General features: G+C 52.6%; 3 protein-coding genes across 11 annotated transcripts in view; 1 reads left to right on the forward strand and 2 right to left on the reverse strand.

Moving 5' to 3' along the window:
- AKNA (AT-hook transcription factor) overlaps positions 1-2,440 on the forward strand; it is a 63,580-nt gene extending 61,140 nt beyond the window's left edge. For all 9 annotated transcript variants that reach the window (XM_055271349.2, XM_063636827.1, XM_063636825.1 and 6 more), the window contains one exon: positions 1,237-2,440. In XM_055271349.2, coding sequence (XP_055127324.1) covers positions 1,237-1,489 — 253 coding nt within the window. In that variant the 3' untranslated portion in view covers positions 1,490-2,440. The remainder of the gene's footprint in view (positions 1-1,236) is intronic.
- Positions 2,441-5,160: 2,720 nt separating this feature from the next.
- Positions 5,161-8,977, reverse strand: LOC129478984 (alpha-1-acid glycoprotein 2). Its single transcript, XM_055271360.2, has 6 exons — positions 8,828-8,977; positions 8,270-8,412; positions 7,990-8,060; positions 7,206-7,313; positions 6,949-7,052; positions 5,161-5,810 (listed from the first exon to the last, which is right to left on the reverse strand). The coding sequence occupies exons 1-6, from the start codon at positions 8,939-8,941 to the stop codon at positions 5,745-5,747; spliced, it is 606 nt and encodes a 201-aa protein (XP_055127335.1). The 5' UTR covers positions 8,942-8,977; the 3' UTR covers positions 5,161-5,744.
- Positions 8,978-12,360: 3,383 nt separating this feature from the next.
- LOC129478985 (alpha-1-acid glycoprotein 1) lies at positions 12,361-15,778 on the reverse strand. Its single transcript, XM_055271361.2, has 6 exons — positions 15,559-15,778; positions 15,001-15,143; positions 14,733-14,803; positions 13,927-14,034; positions 13,670-13,773; positions 12,361-12,532 (listed from the first exon to the last, which is right to left on the reverse strand). The coding sequence occupies exons 1-6, from the start codon at positions 15,670-15,672 to the stop codon at positions 12,467-12,469; spliced, it is 606 nt and encodes a 201-aa protein (XP_055127336.1). The 5' UTR covers positions 15,673-15,778; the 3' UTR covers positions 12,361-12,466.
- Between the last annotated feature and the right edge of the window lie 1,221 nt (positions 15,779-16,999).

Here is a 16,999-nt window from a genome sequence, read left to right on the forward strand (position 1 = left end):
GTAAAATAAAGATGAAGGCACCAACTGGTACATGGGTACCAAAGATGAGGATGCCAGCCCTGGGCTAGGCACTGGGCTTAACTGTTGGAGGAGCTGTCAGACTGTTTTCCACAGTGGTTCCACCGTTTGCATTCCCACCAGCAGTGCTGAGGGTTCCAGTTTCTCCACATCCTTGTCGACACTTGGTGCTATCTGTCCTTTTTGATGTTAGGGGATGTGCAGTGGTTTCACTTTGCATTTCCTGATGGCTAAGGATGTGCATCCTTACATGTACGTATTGTCCATTTGAATATCTCCTTTGGAGAAATGTCTGTTTGGATCATCTGTTTCTATACACTGTATAATAATGCAAGTTAGAGAGTGGGGTCTCAGGAATGAAGCCAGAGTTTACAGTGTGCCAAGCAAGATGCCAACGAATGACTCTGCTGCGTCCTCCTAAACTTATTCCTGATTTAGGTCCATGCTTCTTTATCTCCCTCCTCTACCACACACACCCTTTATTCAACAGTGCTGAGGCCACACCCCCTCTTGCCCACTGCTGGTTTCCTTGAACCCTAAACTTAGTGGCCCTGACGGATGCCATTGTCACCTCTTAAGGAAATCCATGCTTCCTCTCAATGGGCTTGTCAGCCCATTCCCGCAGCACTTTAAAACAACACCTCACGTTCCTGTAGGACTGGGCTAGGAAGGATGCCCTTCTACCCACTTCCCAGGACATGGGGCCAGACCCTCCCACTCCTGCAGAATCCCTATTATTATTATTATTAATTATTGCCTTTCTCCAGCACCCCTTGCTTGGCAAATGGAACCCGCAGATATTCTTCAATGAGGGGGTTTTGCTATCAAGCCTAGGGTGATCCTGGCCTTCCCAAGATCCGGCTCCAAGAAGGTTGCCGGAGTCCATGTTTTCTTGTCCCACTGTAACCCCAGAGCCTGGCACACTGGCTGGCATGTACTAGATGGGCAGTAAATCAGATGAACAGGTAGATTGAACTTCCTGTCCTTGAACACCTGTTCTGGGTCAGGCACTCATGTTGTTATCGTCCTTCATCTTTCTAAGAAATCCCTGGATGTGTGCCTATTATTCCCATTTTAGAGGTAAAGAAACTGAGACCCAGAGAGTAGGAGCCAGTGGCCCAGCTGGGATTTAGAAGGGGGTTGACCCCACACATGGTGCTCCTCGGCTTGTCCCCAGCCCTCCCCATGTGTAACGAGCCCACTCACTTCTCTCCTCAGGTACTATGCGCCCGCAGGACCTACCTCAGCCCAACCAGCCACCGAGTGGCCACCCACAGCCTCTCCCCCACCAGCCCGGAGACACCGGCACTCCATCCAGCCAGACCGGGGCGACCTAGAGGAGCTCAACAAGGCCCTGAGCCGGGCCGTGCAGGCTGCCGAGAGCGTCCGCTCCACCACCAGGCAGATGAGAAGCTCGCTGTCGGCTGACCTGCGCCAGGCTCACAGCCTGCGGGGCTCCTGCCTCTTCTGACTTCACTGGGGGCCCAGAGACAGATGGGTGGGTGGGTGGGTGGGCAGGTGGCCTGCCAGGCCAGGAGTGGGCTGGAGCTGCTGAGGCCCAGAAGGCCCTCATAGTTCCTCACCAGGAGGGTCTCCCTGCAGCACAGGCCCCGCCTGCTCAGTCCCTGTGCTTTCCAAGTGGAGGGGCTGTCAGCTCGGTTACCAAGAGAAGTGACTTCCCAGGAGCACCAGTCCCCTCACAGAGGTGCTGTGAGCGAGGCCTCCTTCGGTCCAGGCAGAACCTCGAGCAGTCTTTCCTGGTCCTGCATGTGCCCAACTCCAGCTAATAATAGGTATTTTATATACAGATGGACAGATATTTTTTTAAACTGGGGAGGTTTCCTGATCTTGGGTCCTCCTTAGGGGGCCAGACAAGAAAAGAAAGGCATACGGTTTCTGGAGCAAACCCGTCCCCCACCTGTGACCAGTCACTCTGGGGCAAGCATCTCTGGGAAGGGCACAGCCAGAGACCTTTCTCCTAGTGACTGGCAGTCAGTGGGGCATTTTAGGATGTCAGGGCCCCAGGGGGACATGTGTCCAGCTTCTCTATGGCAGCAGAGGCCTTTCCCTCAGACCTGCTGGGATGGAGATAAGCTACAAAGTGCCCAGGATGCCATCCACCACGGTCCCCTTCATTACCTCATGCATGGTCCCCAGCTTCTCCTAGGATCCCAGCGGCATTTATCAGTGGCCAGCTACCTGCCAGGCCCGGGCTAGGGCACGGTCTGTGGCCATGAGGCCAGGCCGCCTCCCACACCCCTACCCCGTGGCAGTGCATACCTCTGCATTTCTGGAATGTGTGTGTATCAATGCTGTTTGTATATTTGAGGCATTTAAAAATCTATTTTCGTTACGAGGGCAAATGAAGAATGAATGTTCATCTTAAAAAAAGAAAAGAAGACAAAAAAAATACGCGAAGCCATCCGTGTCTCTGCTGTATGTCATTAACTTTTGCCTTCAAAGTCAAGTTTATGGGGTGGTAGATTTGATGCCCAGCCAAGCCCTTTCCCAGGGGACCTGTTGAATGCTCTGCCTGCCTCCCTCTGGTGGCTTCTGTTTCTCCAGTTTTCCCCCTTTGCCTATCTCAGAACCATAAATCGTTCAACTGCAGAGGGCTTTGCGGTGGGGCTGCCTAGCCAAGTCCCTTTTGACTGAGGCCAGAGATGTAAATGAGGCACACAGCAAGTTGCTGTCTACAAGAGCATGCACCTGGACTCTTTTCAGTGCTCCTTTCTTTCTTTTCTTTTCTTTTTTTTCTTTTTTTTTTTTTTTTTTGAGACAGAGTTTCGCTCTGGTTGCCCAGGCTGGAGTACAGTGGTGGAATCTCGGCTCACCGCAACCTCCACCTCCCGGGTTCAAGTGATTCTCTTGCCTCAGCCTCCCGAGTAGCTGGGATTACAGGCATGTGCCACCACGTCCGGCTAATTTTGTATTTTTAGTAGAGACAGGGTTTCTCCATGTTAGTCAAGCTGATCTCGAACTCCCAACCTCAGGCGATCTGCCCCCCTCAGCCTCCCAAATTGCTGGGATTGCAGGCATGAGCCACGGCGCCCAGCCTTCCAGTACTTTCAATAGCAAACAGCAGCTGCCATTTAGGGAGCACCTGCTAGACCCTGATCCCTGTGCTAAGCACTGGGCATGTCCTGCTTCACATAGTCCATGGGCTAGCCCTCAAGACCCCCACTCTGCCCACCTTTTACTGATGAGGAGAGTGGGGTTCCACTGGGCCATCTGCCCAAACTGGTTTGGGAGAGAGCTTGGGTTTAAACTCACAGAGGTCTGACCCAAAGTCCACATTCTTTGTTATGTGTGTTTTTTTGCTTCTGCTACCTCCATGATTCTTTTTCTCTTGACCTCTGGTTTCTTCTTCACGTGGCTTTTTCTTCCATGTTCCCCACTTCTTGTCTCCCTTGCTTCTCCCTGCGCTGCCCATCATGACTAATTTCTGTTTCATTTTTCAGCAGATCCTCCTGAGTAGGGTTGAAAATGGTGTCTCACTGAAAGTAACACTGAAATGGACAAACTTCTTGTAGGTTCTGAGCCTTCAGTTCCAGGACATTGTGGGACCCCAGAGGCTGTCCTGTCTGCTTGCCTTCTGAGGATATCAGCTCAGTGTCCCCAGCCTCCGTGCTGTGGGCACAGCAGTGGTTTGGGTGCTGAGCAAAGGATGCTGTAGTCTTGGCCCTGTGGATCTTGGCTGTTGGAACAGGAGGTACAAAGGGGAGTGGTGCCTGAGGACACAGGACTAGAGTCCAGGACATCAGGGCCTCGGGCTTATGGTCCTATCACCCTGGATGGTGTAGGCAGCTGCACATGTGGAATTGCTCAAACAATTCAGGCCCAACTTTTCTGCCACGGGAGGGGTGCTGCTTCCCTCACGTAACAAGAGGCTGTCAATCACAAGCACCCAGGTGGGGGTGAGGCCGGCCCTTTGTGGCTTGTGCTGCTGAGTGGGCTGTGACTTGGGCTTGGCTCCACCTCAGGGCTCCACATTTGCAAGATGTCAGCTGATTTCCAGGGACCAGCTTCACCCTTACGTGTTGTCTTCTTCTTCTGGGTCTCCCAGGTGAGCACCCTGAGGACACACCCATGGAGACACCCAGCCCTTCTGGCCTGGGCCCCAAGCCCTCTGCATCACCCCAGCCCTTCCCTGCCCTGCCCTGGCCCAGGCAACCGCTTCTTGCCTGGATGCCCACAGCAGCCTTCACTCGGGCCTTCCTGCCTCCAGCCTGGTCCGCCCAACGTGCCTCCCCCGATGGCCATGGTAATACTGGAATAAGGTCCTTGTGATTGGCACCACATGCCTGAACTCTCCCCACCCCAGCCACCTTGTATTAGTCTGTTCTCACATTGCTATAAAGAACTACCTGAGACTGGGTAGTTTATGAAAAAAAAGAGGCTTAATTGACTCACAGTTCTGCAGGCTTAAGAGGAAGCATTGCTGAGAGGCCTCAGGAAACTTACAATCATAGTGGAAGGCAAAGAGGGAGCAAGTCCCTTCTTCACAAGACAGCACAAGAGAGAGAGCAGGCCGGGCGCGGTGGCTCACGCTTGTAATCCCAGCACTTTGGGAGGCCGAGGCGGGCGGATCACGAGGTCAGGAGATCGAGACCACGGTGAAACCCCGTCTCTACTAAAAAAATACAAAAAATTAGCCGGGCGCGGTGGCGGGCGCCTGTAGTCCCAGCTACTCGGAGGCTGAGGCAGGAGAATGGCGTGAACCCGGGAGGCGGAGCTTGCAGTGAGCCGAGATTGCGCCACTGCACTCCAGCCCGGGCGACAGAGCGAGACTCTGTCTCAAAAAAAAAAAAAAAAAAAAAAAAAAAAAAAAAAAAAAAAAAAAAAAGAGAGAGAGCAAAGGGGGAGGTGCCACACACTTCTAAACAATGAGATCCTGTGAGAAACAGCACTCGGGGGATGGTGCTAAACCATTAGAAACCACCCCCCATGATACAATCATCTCCCGCCAGGACTCACCTCCAACACATGGGGCTGAAAATTCCAATGTGAGATTCCGGTGGGGACGCAGAGCCAAACCATATCACACCTCCACTCCTGTTTACGGTCTTCTGCCTCAAGGTTACTCAAATGCATCCTCTCATTTCCTTGCTTGCAGCAGAAACAGAAAAGGATTTTTTTTTTATGACTAGTTGAAGTTTTATTACAATCTTACTATTAGGAGAAAGGCCTTACAGTAGTCTCAGTTTAGAAATTCACATTTGTTTGCTTGTATTATTTTAAATGGACACATAATGTACATATTTATGGGGAACTGTGTGATAATGTCCCCAACACAAAGAAATGGTAAACGTTTGAGGTGGTGGAAATGACCCTGATTTGATCATCACACATTGTGCACAGGAACAACAGGTTGTATTATGCTCCTCATCTTTCTAGATTGGTTCAGATGCCCCTTCCAGGAAGCCTTCCGAGACTTTCGCCCTGCAGAAGACAGCGTCTTCCCACAGTGCTGGGCTCCCGTAACACTCGGTGCCTGTCATCATCCATCCTGCCATGTGTGGGGCTCTTCCCACCAGGGACAGCGTCTTATCCAGTGCCCAGCCAGGGTTGAACTCAGGGCAGCCTTCAGAATGAATGAATGAACAAATGACTAAAAACCTAGCTGTTCCAAACACAGAAGCTTTGTTGATGCAAGTGAGAGAAAAAGCTGAGGTACACGTGTCGGGTTGGAGGGGCAGGATGTCCTGATCCAAGGCTGTGTCCTCCTAGGATTCCCCCTCCTCCTGTTTCCTCTCCTTCTCGTGCTGCTTCTCCAGTGGCTCACACTTATCCTAGAAGGCAGAGGGGAGTTGGGGTGAGTGGGAAGCAGAAAGATGGGGAAAGGGTGGGAGGTCTTCCGGGGAGAGGGCAGAATGAGCTCTGGCCTGTGGAACCAGCTCAACCGTGGCTCCAACCCTGGCACTGTCATTTCCCAGCTGGGTGATCTTGGGCAAGTCATTTTCTGTCTCTGAGCCTCAGCTTATTCACCTCTAAAATGGGAGCTCAGACCCTTAAGAACCACTGGCATTTACTGAGCACTTAGGACCCGCCGAGCCCTTATGTTGCAGCTCCTGAATTCCTCACAACCACCACTACTATGCGGATGATGTAACTGAGGCTCAGGATGGCTGCGGGACCCATTCGAGGCTCCCTAGCCAGACAGTGGGGGTGCCAGGCTGTGGATCAGGTGAGCTGACTACAGTGGTTGTGTTCATAAGCCCTGTCCCAGGATCCTGGGGCTGGGGATGGGGGCGCGTAGTTCACACCACTGGTGGTCATCTCAGGTGGCAAATGGGTGGAATTGTTTTTCTTTGAATAGTCATGAAAGTACTGCATGTATGTATTTGAAATATTGCAACCAGCTCATCGGCGCTGTGATTTCACAGATATTAGGGCACAGGGCCACACCAACGCAAGTCTTCCGAACACAGGTTTAAAGAAAAGTGTTAAGGAGCTCATTATACAGTAATTTTCATGTGTAGCAAAAATCAGAATGGTGACTGTGGCCATGCTGCAGTATGGGTGACATTGAAAACCACAGTATCAATTCCCCACCGCACGGGTATTAAAAATGTGCAGGGAGTGGAGGTGGGGTGAAAGCCTGGGGTTTGAGAGGCGTCTGTAGGTGCTAACTCCCCGCATTGCGTCCCCTCCAATTGCCAATCCCCCAACCCCGTGGCTCACGCTGTTCCCTCCTGTTAGCTTTGAGGTTCTCCCTGGTTTCACAGGGACTTCGCCCTCCTGGGCTCTCATCCACCACCCCTGGGCCACTGTAGAGCTCAGTCGTCCCTACAGTGAGGCAGGTGCCTAAAAGCAGAAGGCCTGCCGAGCTGTGCAGCCCTGGCTGGCAGCTCTCCCACTCTGAACCTCTAGGGTTGCCCAAGTTGGGCCATGGACAAGGTGGCCACTGCCCAATCCCTTGCGTTTTACCTTTTTCCAATTGGAATACACGACTTCTGACCTGGGAATGCGCAAGCAGTCGAGAGCTTCGTAGAACTCTCCCAGTTGCTCCTTGGTTGTCTCTGGCTTGTCAGCTGCAGGGGGAGCAAGGAGACTGACTGGGGACACGTTGGGGCCGGGCGGGAGGCCAGGGAGGGCTGGGATTCTAGGGTCCCAGCCCCAGGGGTGGGTGAATGGGGGGTGAGGCCTGAGTGGGGCATGAGTTTGGGGCTGCTAAGCATGCCTACCATAGACAGACAGCCCCCAGTTCTTCTCATCGTCCAGGTAGGAACCAAACATCAATGTCTTGTTGTCCCTGAGGAATTGCAGGTGAGCGAAATGCTCTCGGCCTCCCTCTGGAAGAGAAAAAGAGCCTCTGAGTGAGAACATGGGATGGCACAATGGTGCCCGTCTTACAGGTGGGGATGCCTAGGTGTGTACAGGGCCACGCAGCCCATCAGTGAAGGCCCGGGGCTCCCTTGGGCCACCGTGCGCCCAGCCCCTGCTGCGTGCCCGGCTCCATGCCAAGCACTTTCTGTACATGGGATCTCAGGGCCTTTCTCCCCATTTTACAGATGAGGAAAAGAGACCCAGAGAGGAGGCTTGGGCCACTAAATGGTGTCAGTTCAGCTCCATCAGATCCCTGCTATGTGCCACCTCTGCGGTGATGAGGGACATAGTTGAAGGTATCACCTCTCCAACATACAGGCTTCTACCATTGGTTTCCAAAGGATCTTAAAGAGGGTATGAGAGAGAGGCAGGTCTGAAGCCAGCCTGGCGTTCCAATTCTAGTTCTAGTCATAAGCTGTGTGACCTCAGGAAAACTGTTTGAGGTCTCTGTTCTTCTGTTTCCTCATCTAATTCTCGCAATGTCTTCTTAGGGTTTTTTCCTGAGCACGTGGTTAGAGCTCAAAAATGTTAGTGGTTATTTCTCTGTGCCCAAGGCCTCCGGGGCTCTACATCTAGCCCCCACCTTATGCTGGCCTGCCCTGTTCCCACAGTGAACCCTCCTGCCTGAGGGCTGGCCCTCACCATAACTGGAGATGGTCCCATTCTCCCGCTGGACATTCAGGTAACTGGAGTTATGGAAGCACTGGTTCTGGCTAAAGTCAACCAGAAGGCGGAAGGAAAACAGTAATGTTATCCAGGAGAAGTGGCCAGTCGCCCATCACAGTCCAGGGACAAGAGTCTGGTGGAGATTAAAGCCAACCCTCCCGGTTCCACCCATGGGAAGGCCAAGAAAAGGGAGGGACTTGCTCAGGTCTTCCGGCCAGAAGCTGAGATGGGGGTGCATGGGAATGGGGGCTCTCACCGGGTCTGGTACTCTCTGAGAAAGATCGTGTCCTCTGTCTTGTTGGGGGTAAAGTAAAAGAAGGTTGCTTGGATCTCATGAACCGACTTATTGTACTCCTCGTTTCGAAAGGCCGATGCAATATAAAACCACTTGCCAGTGATCTGGGGAGATGGTCGGAGGTAGTGATGGGGGCTTGATGCTGAATCTTTGACTGTCAGCCGGGAAGAGACCCAGGCAGATCTCTCCCTGATTTTGCAAATGGGGAGATGAGGCCCCTGGTGGGCAGTGCACATGCAGGAGCTCACCCTGAGGATCAGTGATTGCCCCCCAGGCAGCCCCTCCAGGCCCAGCACAGAACCATCCTCCCTGAAGGACTCTGCAGTGAGGCTTCTGAGTTTGGAGGCAGGGGGTGCCTCCAGAGTCCCCTGGGCTGGTGAGAATTTCACCCCGGGGACCCAGAAGAGAAAAGGGCAGAGCTGGGAGCGGGGGTCCGACCACAGCCAGCAGGGAAAGGGAAGCCCAGAGAAGGGAGGCAGCTGCCCATGTGCTCAGGGCAGGGCTAGCCCAGGCACTCACCCGGTCCAGGGTGGCATTGGTGATGGGCACCGGTACTAGGTTGGCACACAATGGGATCTGGGCTTCCAGCAGAGGTAGGAGGCTCAGGACTGTAAGAACCCAGGACAGCGCCATACTGAGACCAGGAGGCACGTGGAGCCAGGCAGTGCTGGTGGCTGCAGGGTGCAGTCACCTTTATAATAAACTGTGGGCGGTCACTTGGAGCCCAGCCAAAGTTTACTTTGTGTCTGTGACACAATCCTGCCAGCACTTGGGAAATGCCTTGCACAAAACCTCCCCCGAAGGCCAGCTCAGAGTACCGCCTCCAAACCCAGGTCTAATTTGAGTTCCTGATGTGGAGAGGTTACAAAAGCCGTAGAGTATGGCTGCCCAAGGCCAAGGTGGGTGCGGGGCTGCAGCAACATTAGTAAACGTGTGAGTCCACAGATTTCCGTAGAGAGGCCTCCCGCTCAGTAATCTCATGTCTTCATTCAATTGCTATCCCTCTGAGTGCCAAGATTTACTTCAGTGGGACCCAGCTGCAAACCTAATGATGAAGCCAGCTTTGAGAGTCCCTAGGCTGGCATGGGGTGTATGTTGTGGCAGGGAGAGTTGGGGTGAGGGATGCTGGGGAAGACAAACATAGATTCAGTTCCACTGAGTGGCAACAGCTATGTCAGAGCTAAAGTTCAATGGGGCCCCAACCCAGCCCTGGACACAGGCACATTTCCAAAAAGGGACATCCAAGTCGAATGTCTATTTCCAGTAAATATACTACTCGAACCATCTCCCAACATCTCAAACAGGAAACTGTCTCCCTGTTTTCCCCCATTCCCTGCCATCTGAGCAGGCAGCTTGCTTCTCTTTCACCAATACACCCCCAATCCTGGAGCAGTGCCCAGCACTTCAAGGGCACTCGGTATATACTGTGGAATGAGTGATTCCATGGCCCATTTGCATTCCTGCCTCATGGGTCAAGTCTTTATTTGTATGAATAAATACTTTCAGAAAGTATTCTTTTTTTTTGGAGACGGAGTTTCGCTATTTTGCTCTTGTTGTCCAGGCTGGAGTGTGATGGCTCGATCTCGGCTCACCGCAACTTCCCCTTCCTGGGTTCAAGCAATTCTCTTGCCTCGCCTTCCGAATCGCTGGGATTACAGGTATGCGCTACCACGCCTGGCTAATTTTGTATTTTTAGGAGAGACAGGGTTTCTCCACGTTGGTCAGGTTGGTCTGGAACTCCCGACCTCAGGTGATCTGCCCACCTCAGCCTCCCAAAGTGCTGGGATTACAAGCATGAGCCACTGCACCCGGCCTTCCAGTGCTCCTTTCAACAGTGAACAGCAGCTGCTATTTAGGGAGCACCTGTTGGACCCTGATTCCTGTGCTAAACACTGAGCATTGTCTGCTTCACGTGGTCCCTGTGCTAGCTCTCAAGACCCTCACTCTGCCCCCGTTTTACTGATGAGGAGAGTGAGGTTCCACTGCGCCATCTGCCCAAACTGGCTCGGGAGAGAGCCTGGGTTTGAATTCACATTAACTTGACTCCAAAGTCCACATTCTTTGTTATGTGTGTTTTTTGCTCCCTCTACCTCCATGATTCTTTTTCTCTTGACCTCTGGTTTCTTCTTCACGTGGCTTTTTCTTCCATGTTCCCCACTTCTCGTCTCCCTTGCTTCTCCCTGCCCTGCCCACCACGACTCATTTCTGTTTCATTTTTTAGCGGATCCTCCTCAGTATGGTTGAAAATGGTGTTTCACTGAAAGTAACACTGAAATGGACAAACTTCTTGTAGGTACTGAGCCTTCAGTTCCGGGCCGCTGTGGGACCCCAGAGGCTGTTCTGTCCACTTGCCTTCTGAGGACATCAGCTCTGTGTCCCCAGCCTCCATGCTGTAGGCACAGCAGTGGTTTGGGTGCTGAGCAAAGGGTGCTGCAGTCTTGGCCCTGCGGATCTTGGCTGTTGGGACAGGAGGTACAAAGGGGAGTGGTGCCTGAGGACACAGGATTGGACCCTGGGGTGTCAGAGCCTCGGGCTTATGGTCCTATCACCCTGGATGGTGTAGGCAGCTGCACATGTGGTATTGCTGGAACACCTCAGGCCCAACTTTTCTGCCACGGGAGGGATGCTGCTTCTCTCATGTTGCAAGAGGCTGTCAATCATGAGCACCCAGGTGGGGGTGAGGCCGGCCCTTCATGGCTTGTGCCGCTGAGTGGGCTGTGCCTCGGGCTTGGCTCCACCTCAGGGATCCACATTTGCAAGATGTCAACTGATTTCCAGGGACCAGCCTCACCCTTACGTGTTGTCTCCTTCTTCTGGGTCTCCCAGGTGAGCACCCTGAGGACACATCCATGGAGACACCCAGCCCCTCAGGCCTGGGCCCCAAGCCCTCTGCATCACCCCAGCCCTTCCCTGCCTTGCCCTGGCCCAGGCAACTGCCTCTTGCCTAGATGCCCACAGCAGCCTTCACTCAGGCCTTCCTGCCTCTGGCCTGGTCCCCCCAATAACGTGCCTCCCCCAGTGGCCATGGTAATACTGGAATAAGGTCCTTGTGATAGGAACCACATGCCTGAACTCTCCCCACCCCAGCCACCTTGTATTAGTCTGTTCTCACATTGCTATAAAGAACTACCTGAGACTGGGTAGTTTATGAAAAAAAGAGGCTTAATTGACTCAGTTCCACAGGCTTAAGAGGAAGCATGGCTGGGAGGCCTCAGGAAACTTACAATCATAGTGGAAGGCAAAGAGGAAGCAAGTCCCTTCTTCACAAGACAGCAGAAGAGAGAGAGCAAAGGGGGAGGTGCCACACACTTCTAAACAATGAGATCCTGTGAGAAACAGCACTCGGGGGATGGTGCTAAACCATTAGAAACCACCCCCATGATACAATCATCTCCCACCAGGACTCACCTCCAACACATGGGGCTGAAAATTCCATGTGCGATTTGGGTGGGGACACAGAGCCAAACCATATCACACCTCCACTCCTGTTTACGGTCTTCTGCCTCAAGGTTACTCAAATGCATCCTCTCATTTCCTTGCTTGCAGCAGAAACAGAAAAGGATTTTTTTTTTTTATGACTAGTTGAAGTTTTATTACAATCTTACTATTAGGAGAAAGGCCTTACAGTAGTCTCAGTTTAGAAATTCACATTTGTTTGCTTGTATTATTTTAAATGGACACATAATGTACATATTTATGGGGAACTGTGTGATAATGTTCCCAACACAAAGAAATGGTAAACGTTTGAGGTGGTGGAAATGACCCTGATTTGATCATCACACATTGTACACAGGAACAACAGGTTGTATTATGCTCCTCATCTTTCTAGATTGGTTCAGATGCCCCTTCCAGGAAGCCTTCCCAGATTTTCGCCCTGCAGAAGACAGCGTCTTCCCACAGTGCTGGGCTCCCGTAACACTCGGTGCCTGTCATCATCCATCCTGCCATGTGTGGGGCTCTTCCCACCAGGGACAGCGTCTTATCCAGTGCCCAGCCAGGGTTGAACTCAGGGCAGCCTTCAGAATGAATGAATGAACAAATGACTAACAACCTAGCTGTTCCAAACACAGAAGCTTTATTGATACAAGTGAGAGAAAAAGCTGAGGTACACGTGTCGGGTTGGAGGGGCAGGATGTCCTGATCCAAGGCTGTGTCCTCCTAGGATTCCCCCTCCTCCTGTTTCCTCTCCTTCTCGTGCTGCTTCTCCAGTGGCTCACACTTATCCTAGAAGGCAGAGGGGAGTTGGGGTGAGTGGGAAGCAGAAAGATGGGGAAAGGGTGGGAGGTCTTCCGGGGAGAGGGCAGAATGAGCTCTGGCCTGTGGAACCAGCTCAACCGTGGCTCCAACCCTGGCACTGTCATTTCCCAGCTGGGTGATCTTGGGCAAGTCATTTTCTGTCTCTGAGCCTCAGCTTATTCACCTCTAAAATGGGAGCTCAGACCCTTAAGAACCACTGGCATTTACTGAGCACTTAGGACCCGCCGAGCCATTATGTTGCAGCTCCTGAATTCCTCACAACCACCACTACTATGCAGATGATGTAACTGAGGCTCAGGATGGCTGCGGGACCCATTCGAGGCTCCCTAGCCAGACAGTGGGGGTGCCAGGCTGTGGATCAGGTGAGCTGACTACAGTGGTTGTGTTCATAAGCCCTGTCCCAGGATCCTGGGGCTGGGGATGGGGGCGCGTAGTTCACACCACTGGTGGTCATCTCTGGTGGCAAATGGATGGAATTGTTTTTCTTTGAATAGTCATGAAAGTACTGCATGTATATATTTTTAAAATTGGAACAAGCTCATCGGCGCTGTGATTTCACAGATATTAGGGCACAGGGCCAAACCATGGCAAGTCTTCCAAACGCAGATTTAAAGAAAAGTGTTAAGGAGCTCATTATACAGTAATTCTCATTTGTAGCAAAAATCGGGATGGTGACTGTGGCCATGCTGCAGTATGGGTGACACTGAAAACCACAGTATCAATTCCCCACTGCATGGGTATTAAAAATGAGCGGGGAGTGGAGGTGGGGTGAAAGCCTGGGGTTTGGGAGGTGTCTGTAAGTGGTAACTCCCCGCATTGCGTCCCCTCCAATTGCCAATCCCCCAACCCCGTGGCTCACGCTGTTCCCTCCTGTTAGCTTTGAGGTCCTCCCTGGTTTCACAGGGACTTCTCCCTCCTGGGCTCTCATCCACCACCCCTGGGCCTCTGTATAGCTCAGTCATCCCTACAGTGAGGCAGGTGCCTAAAAGCAGAAGGCCTGCCGAGCTGTGCAGCCCTGGCTGGCAGCTCTCCCACTCTGGGCCTCTGGGGCTGCCCAAGTTGGGCCATGGACAAGGTGGCCACTGCCCAACCCCTTGCATTTACCTTTTTCCAATCGGTGTACACGACTTCTGACCTGTGAATGCGCAAGCAGTCGAGAGCTTCGTAGAACTCTCCCAGTTGCTCCTTGGTTGTCTCTGGCTTGTCAGCTGCAGGGGGAGCAAGGAGACTGACTGGGGACACGTTGGGGCCGGGCGGGAGGCCAGGGAGGGCTGGGATTCTAGGGTCCCAGCCCTAGGGGCGGGTGAATCGGGGGTGAGGCCTGAGTGGGGCATGAGTTTGGGGCTGCTAAGCATGCCTACCATAGACAGACAGCCCCCAGTTCTTCTCATCGTTCACATCAAAAGCAAGCATGAAGGTCTTGGTGTCCCTAAGGATCAGCAGGTGAGCGAAATGCTCTCGGCCTCCCTCTGGAAGAGAAAAAGAGCCTCTGGGTGAGAACATGGGATGGCACAATGGTGCCCATCTTACAGGTGAGGAGGCCTAGGTGTGTCCAGGGCCACACAGCCCATCAGCGAAGGCCCGGGGCTCCTTTAGGCCACCATGTGCCCAGCCCCTGCTGCGTGCCCGGCTCCACGCCAAGCACTTTCTCATGAGATCTCAGGAGCCTCACACAGACCGTGGCTGTCAGGGCCTTTGTCCCCATTTTACAGATGAGGAAAAGAGACCCAGAGAGGAGGCTCAGGCTGCTAAATGGTGTCAGTTCAGCTCCATCAGCTCCCTGCTATGTGCCACCTCTGCGGTGATGGGGAACGTAGTTGAAGGCACCACCTCTCCAAATACAGGCTTCTACCATTGGTTTCCAAAGGATCTTAAAGAGGGCATGAGAGAGAGGCAGATCTGAAGCCAGCCTGGAGTCCCAATTCTAGTTCTAATTATAAGCTGTGTGACCTAGGGGAAACTGTTTGAGGTCTCTGTTCTTCTGTTTCCTCATCTAATTCTCACAGTGTCCTCTTAGAGTTGTTTCTGAGCACGTTGTTAGAGCTCAAAAATGTTAGTGGTTATTTCTCTGTGACCAAAGCCTCCAGGGCTCTACATCCAGCCCCCACCTTATGCTGGCCTGCCCTGTTCCCACAGTGAACCCTCCTGCCTGAGGGCTGGCCCTCACCATATCTGGAGACGGTCCCATTTTCCCGCTGGACATTCAGGTAGGTGGTGTTATAGAAGCACTGGTCCTGTCTAAAGCCAAACAGAAGGCAGAAGGAAAACAGGAAGATTATTCACAAGTGGCCAGTTGCCCATCACAGTCCAGGAGCAAGAGTCCGGTGGAGATTAAAGCCAGCCCTCCCGGTTCCACCCTTGGGAAGGCCAAGGCCAGGAAGAGGGTCTTCTGGCCAGAAGCTGAGATGGGGGTGCGTTGGAATGGGGGATCTTACCGGGTCTGGTACTCTCTGAGAAAGATCGTGTCCTCTGTCTTGTTGGGGGTAAAGTAAAAGAAGGTTGCTTGGATCTCATGAACCGACTTATTGTACTCCTCGTTTCGAAAGGCCGATGCGATATAAAACCACTTTCCCGTGATCTGGGGAGAAGGTCGGAGGTAGTGATGGGGGCTTGATGCTGAATCTTTGACTGTCAGCCGGGAAAAGACCCAGGCAGATCTCTGCCTGATTTTGCAAATGGGGAGATGAGGCCCCTGGTGGGCAGTGCGCATGCAGGAGCTCACCCTGAGGATCAGTGATTGCCCCCCAGGCAGCCCCTCCAGGCCCAGCACAGAACCATCCTCCCTGAAGGACTCTGCAGTGAGGCTTCTGAGTTTGGAGGCAGGGGGTGCCTCCAGAGTCCCCTGGGCTGGTGAGAATTTCACCCAGGGGACCCAGAAGAGAAAAGGGCAGAGCCGGGAACGGGGGTCCGACCACAGCCAGCAGGGAAAGGGAAGCCCAGAGAAGGGAGGCAGTTGCCCATGTGCTCAGGGCAGGGCTAGCCCAGGCACTCACCCGGTCCAGGGTGGCATTGGTGATGGGCACCGGTACTAGGTTGGCACACAATGGGATCTGGGCTTCCAGCAGAGGTAGGAGACTCAGGACTGTAAGAACCCAGGACAGCGCCATACTGAGACCAGGAGGCACGTGGAGCCAGGCAGTGCTGGTGGCTGCAGGGTGCAGTCACCTTTATAATAAACTGTGGGCAGTCACTTGGAGCCCAGCCAAAGTTTACTTTGTGTCTGTGACACAATCCTGCCAGCACTTGGGAAATGCCTTGCACAAAACCTCCCCCGAAGGCCAGCTCAGAGTACCGCCTCCAAACCCAGGTCTAATTTGAGTTCCTGATGTGGAGAGGTTACAAAAGCCGTAGAGTATGGCTGCCCAAGGCCAAGGTGGGTGCGGGGCTGCAGCAACATTAGTAAACGTGTGAGTCCACAGATTTCCATAGAGAGGCCTCCCGCTCAGTAATCTCATGTCTTCATTCAATTCCTATCCCTCTGAGTGCCAAGATTTACTTCAGTGGGACCCAGCTGCAAACCTAATGATGAAGCCAGCTTTGAGAGTCCCTAGGCTGGCATGGGATGTATGTTGTGGCAGGGAGAGTTGGGGTGAGGGATGCTGGGGAAGACAAACATAGATTCAGTTCCACTGAGTGTGGCAACAGCTGTGTCAGAGCCAAAGTTCAATGGGGCCCCAACCCAGCCCTGGACACAGGCACATTTCCAAAAAGGGACATCCAAGTCGAATGTCTATTTCCAGTAAATATACTACTCGAACCATCTCCCAACATCTCAAACAGGAAACTGTCTCCCTGTTTTCCCCCATTCCCTGCCATCTGAGCAGGCAGCTTGCTTCTCTTTCACCAATACACCCCCAATCCTGGAGAGTGCCCAGCACTTCAAGGGCACTCGGTATATACTGTGGAATGAGTGATTCCATGGCCCATTTGCGTTCCTACCTCATGGGTCAAGTCTTTATTTGTATGAATAAATACTTTCAGAAAGTATTCATTTTTTTTTTTTTTTTTTTTTTTTTTTTTTTTGATACGGAGTTTCACTCTTGTCCGCCAGGCTGGAGTGCAATGGCTCGATCTCGGCTCACTGCAACCTCTGCCTCCTGGGTTCAAGTGATTCTCCTGCCTCAGCCTCCTGAGTCGCTGGGATTACTGGTGCCCTCCACAACGCCCAGCTAATTTTTTTGTTGTTGTTGTTATTTTCAGTAGAGATGGGGTTTCTCCGTGTTGGCCAGGCTGGTCTCGAACTCCCGACCTTAGGTAATTCACCCGTCTCGGCCTCCCAAAGTGCTGAGATTACTCAGAAAATATTCTTATGGTATGATTATAATTTTGCATTCTTATTCATTTCATTCTGAATACTTTTTCATATTTCATTGTAGTTGTAGTTAAAAGCTTAATGGAGCCAAGATGGGAGAATCACCTGAGGCCTGGAGTTCA

This window comes from Symphalangus syndactylus, chromosome 3 (assembly GCF_028878055.3).
Source record: "Symphalangus syndactylus isolate Jambi chromosome 3, NHGRI_mSymSyn1-v2.1_pri, whole genome shotgun sequence".
Lineage (NCBI taxonomy): Eukaryota > Metazoa > Chordata > Mammalia > Primates > Hylobatidae > Symphalangus > Symphalangus syndactylus.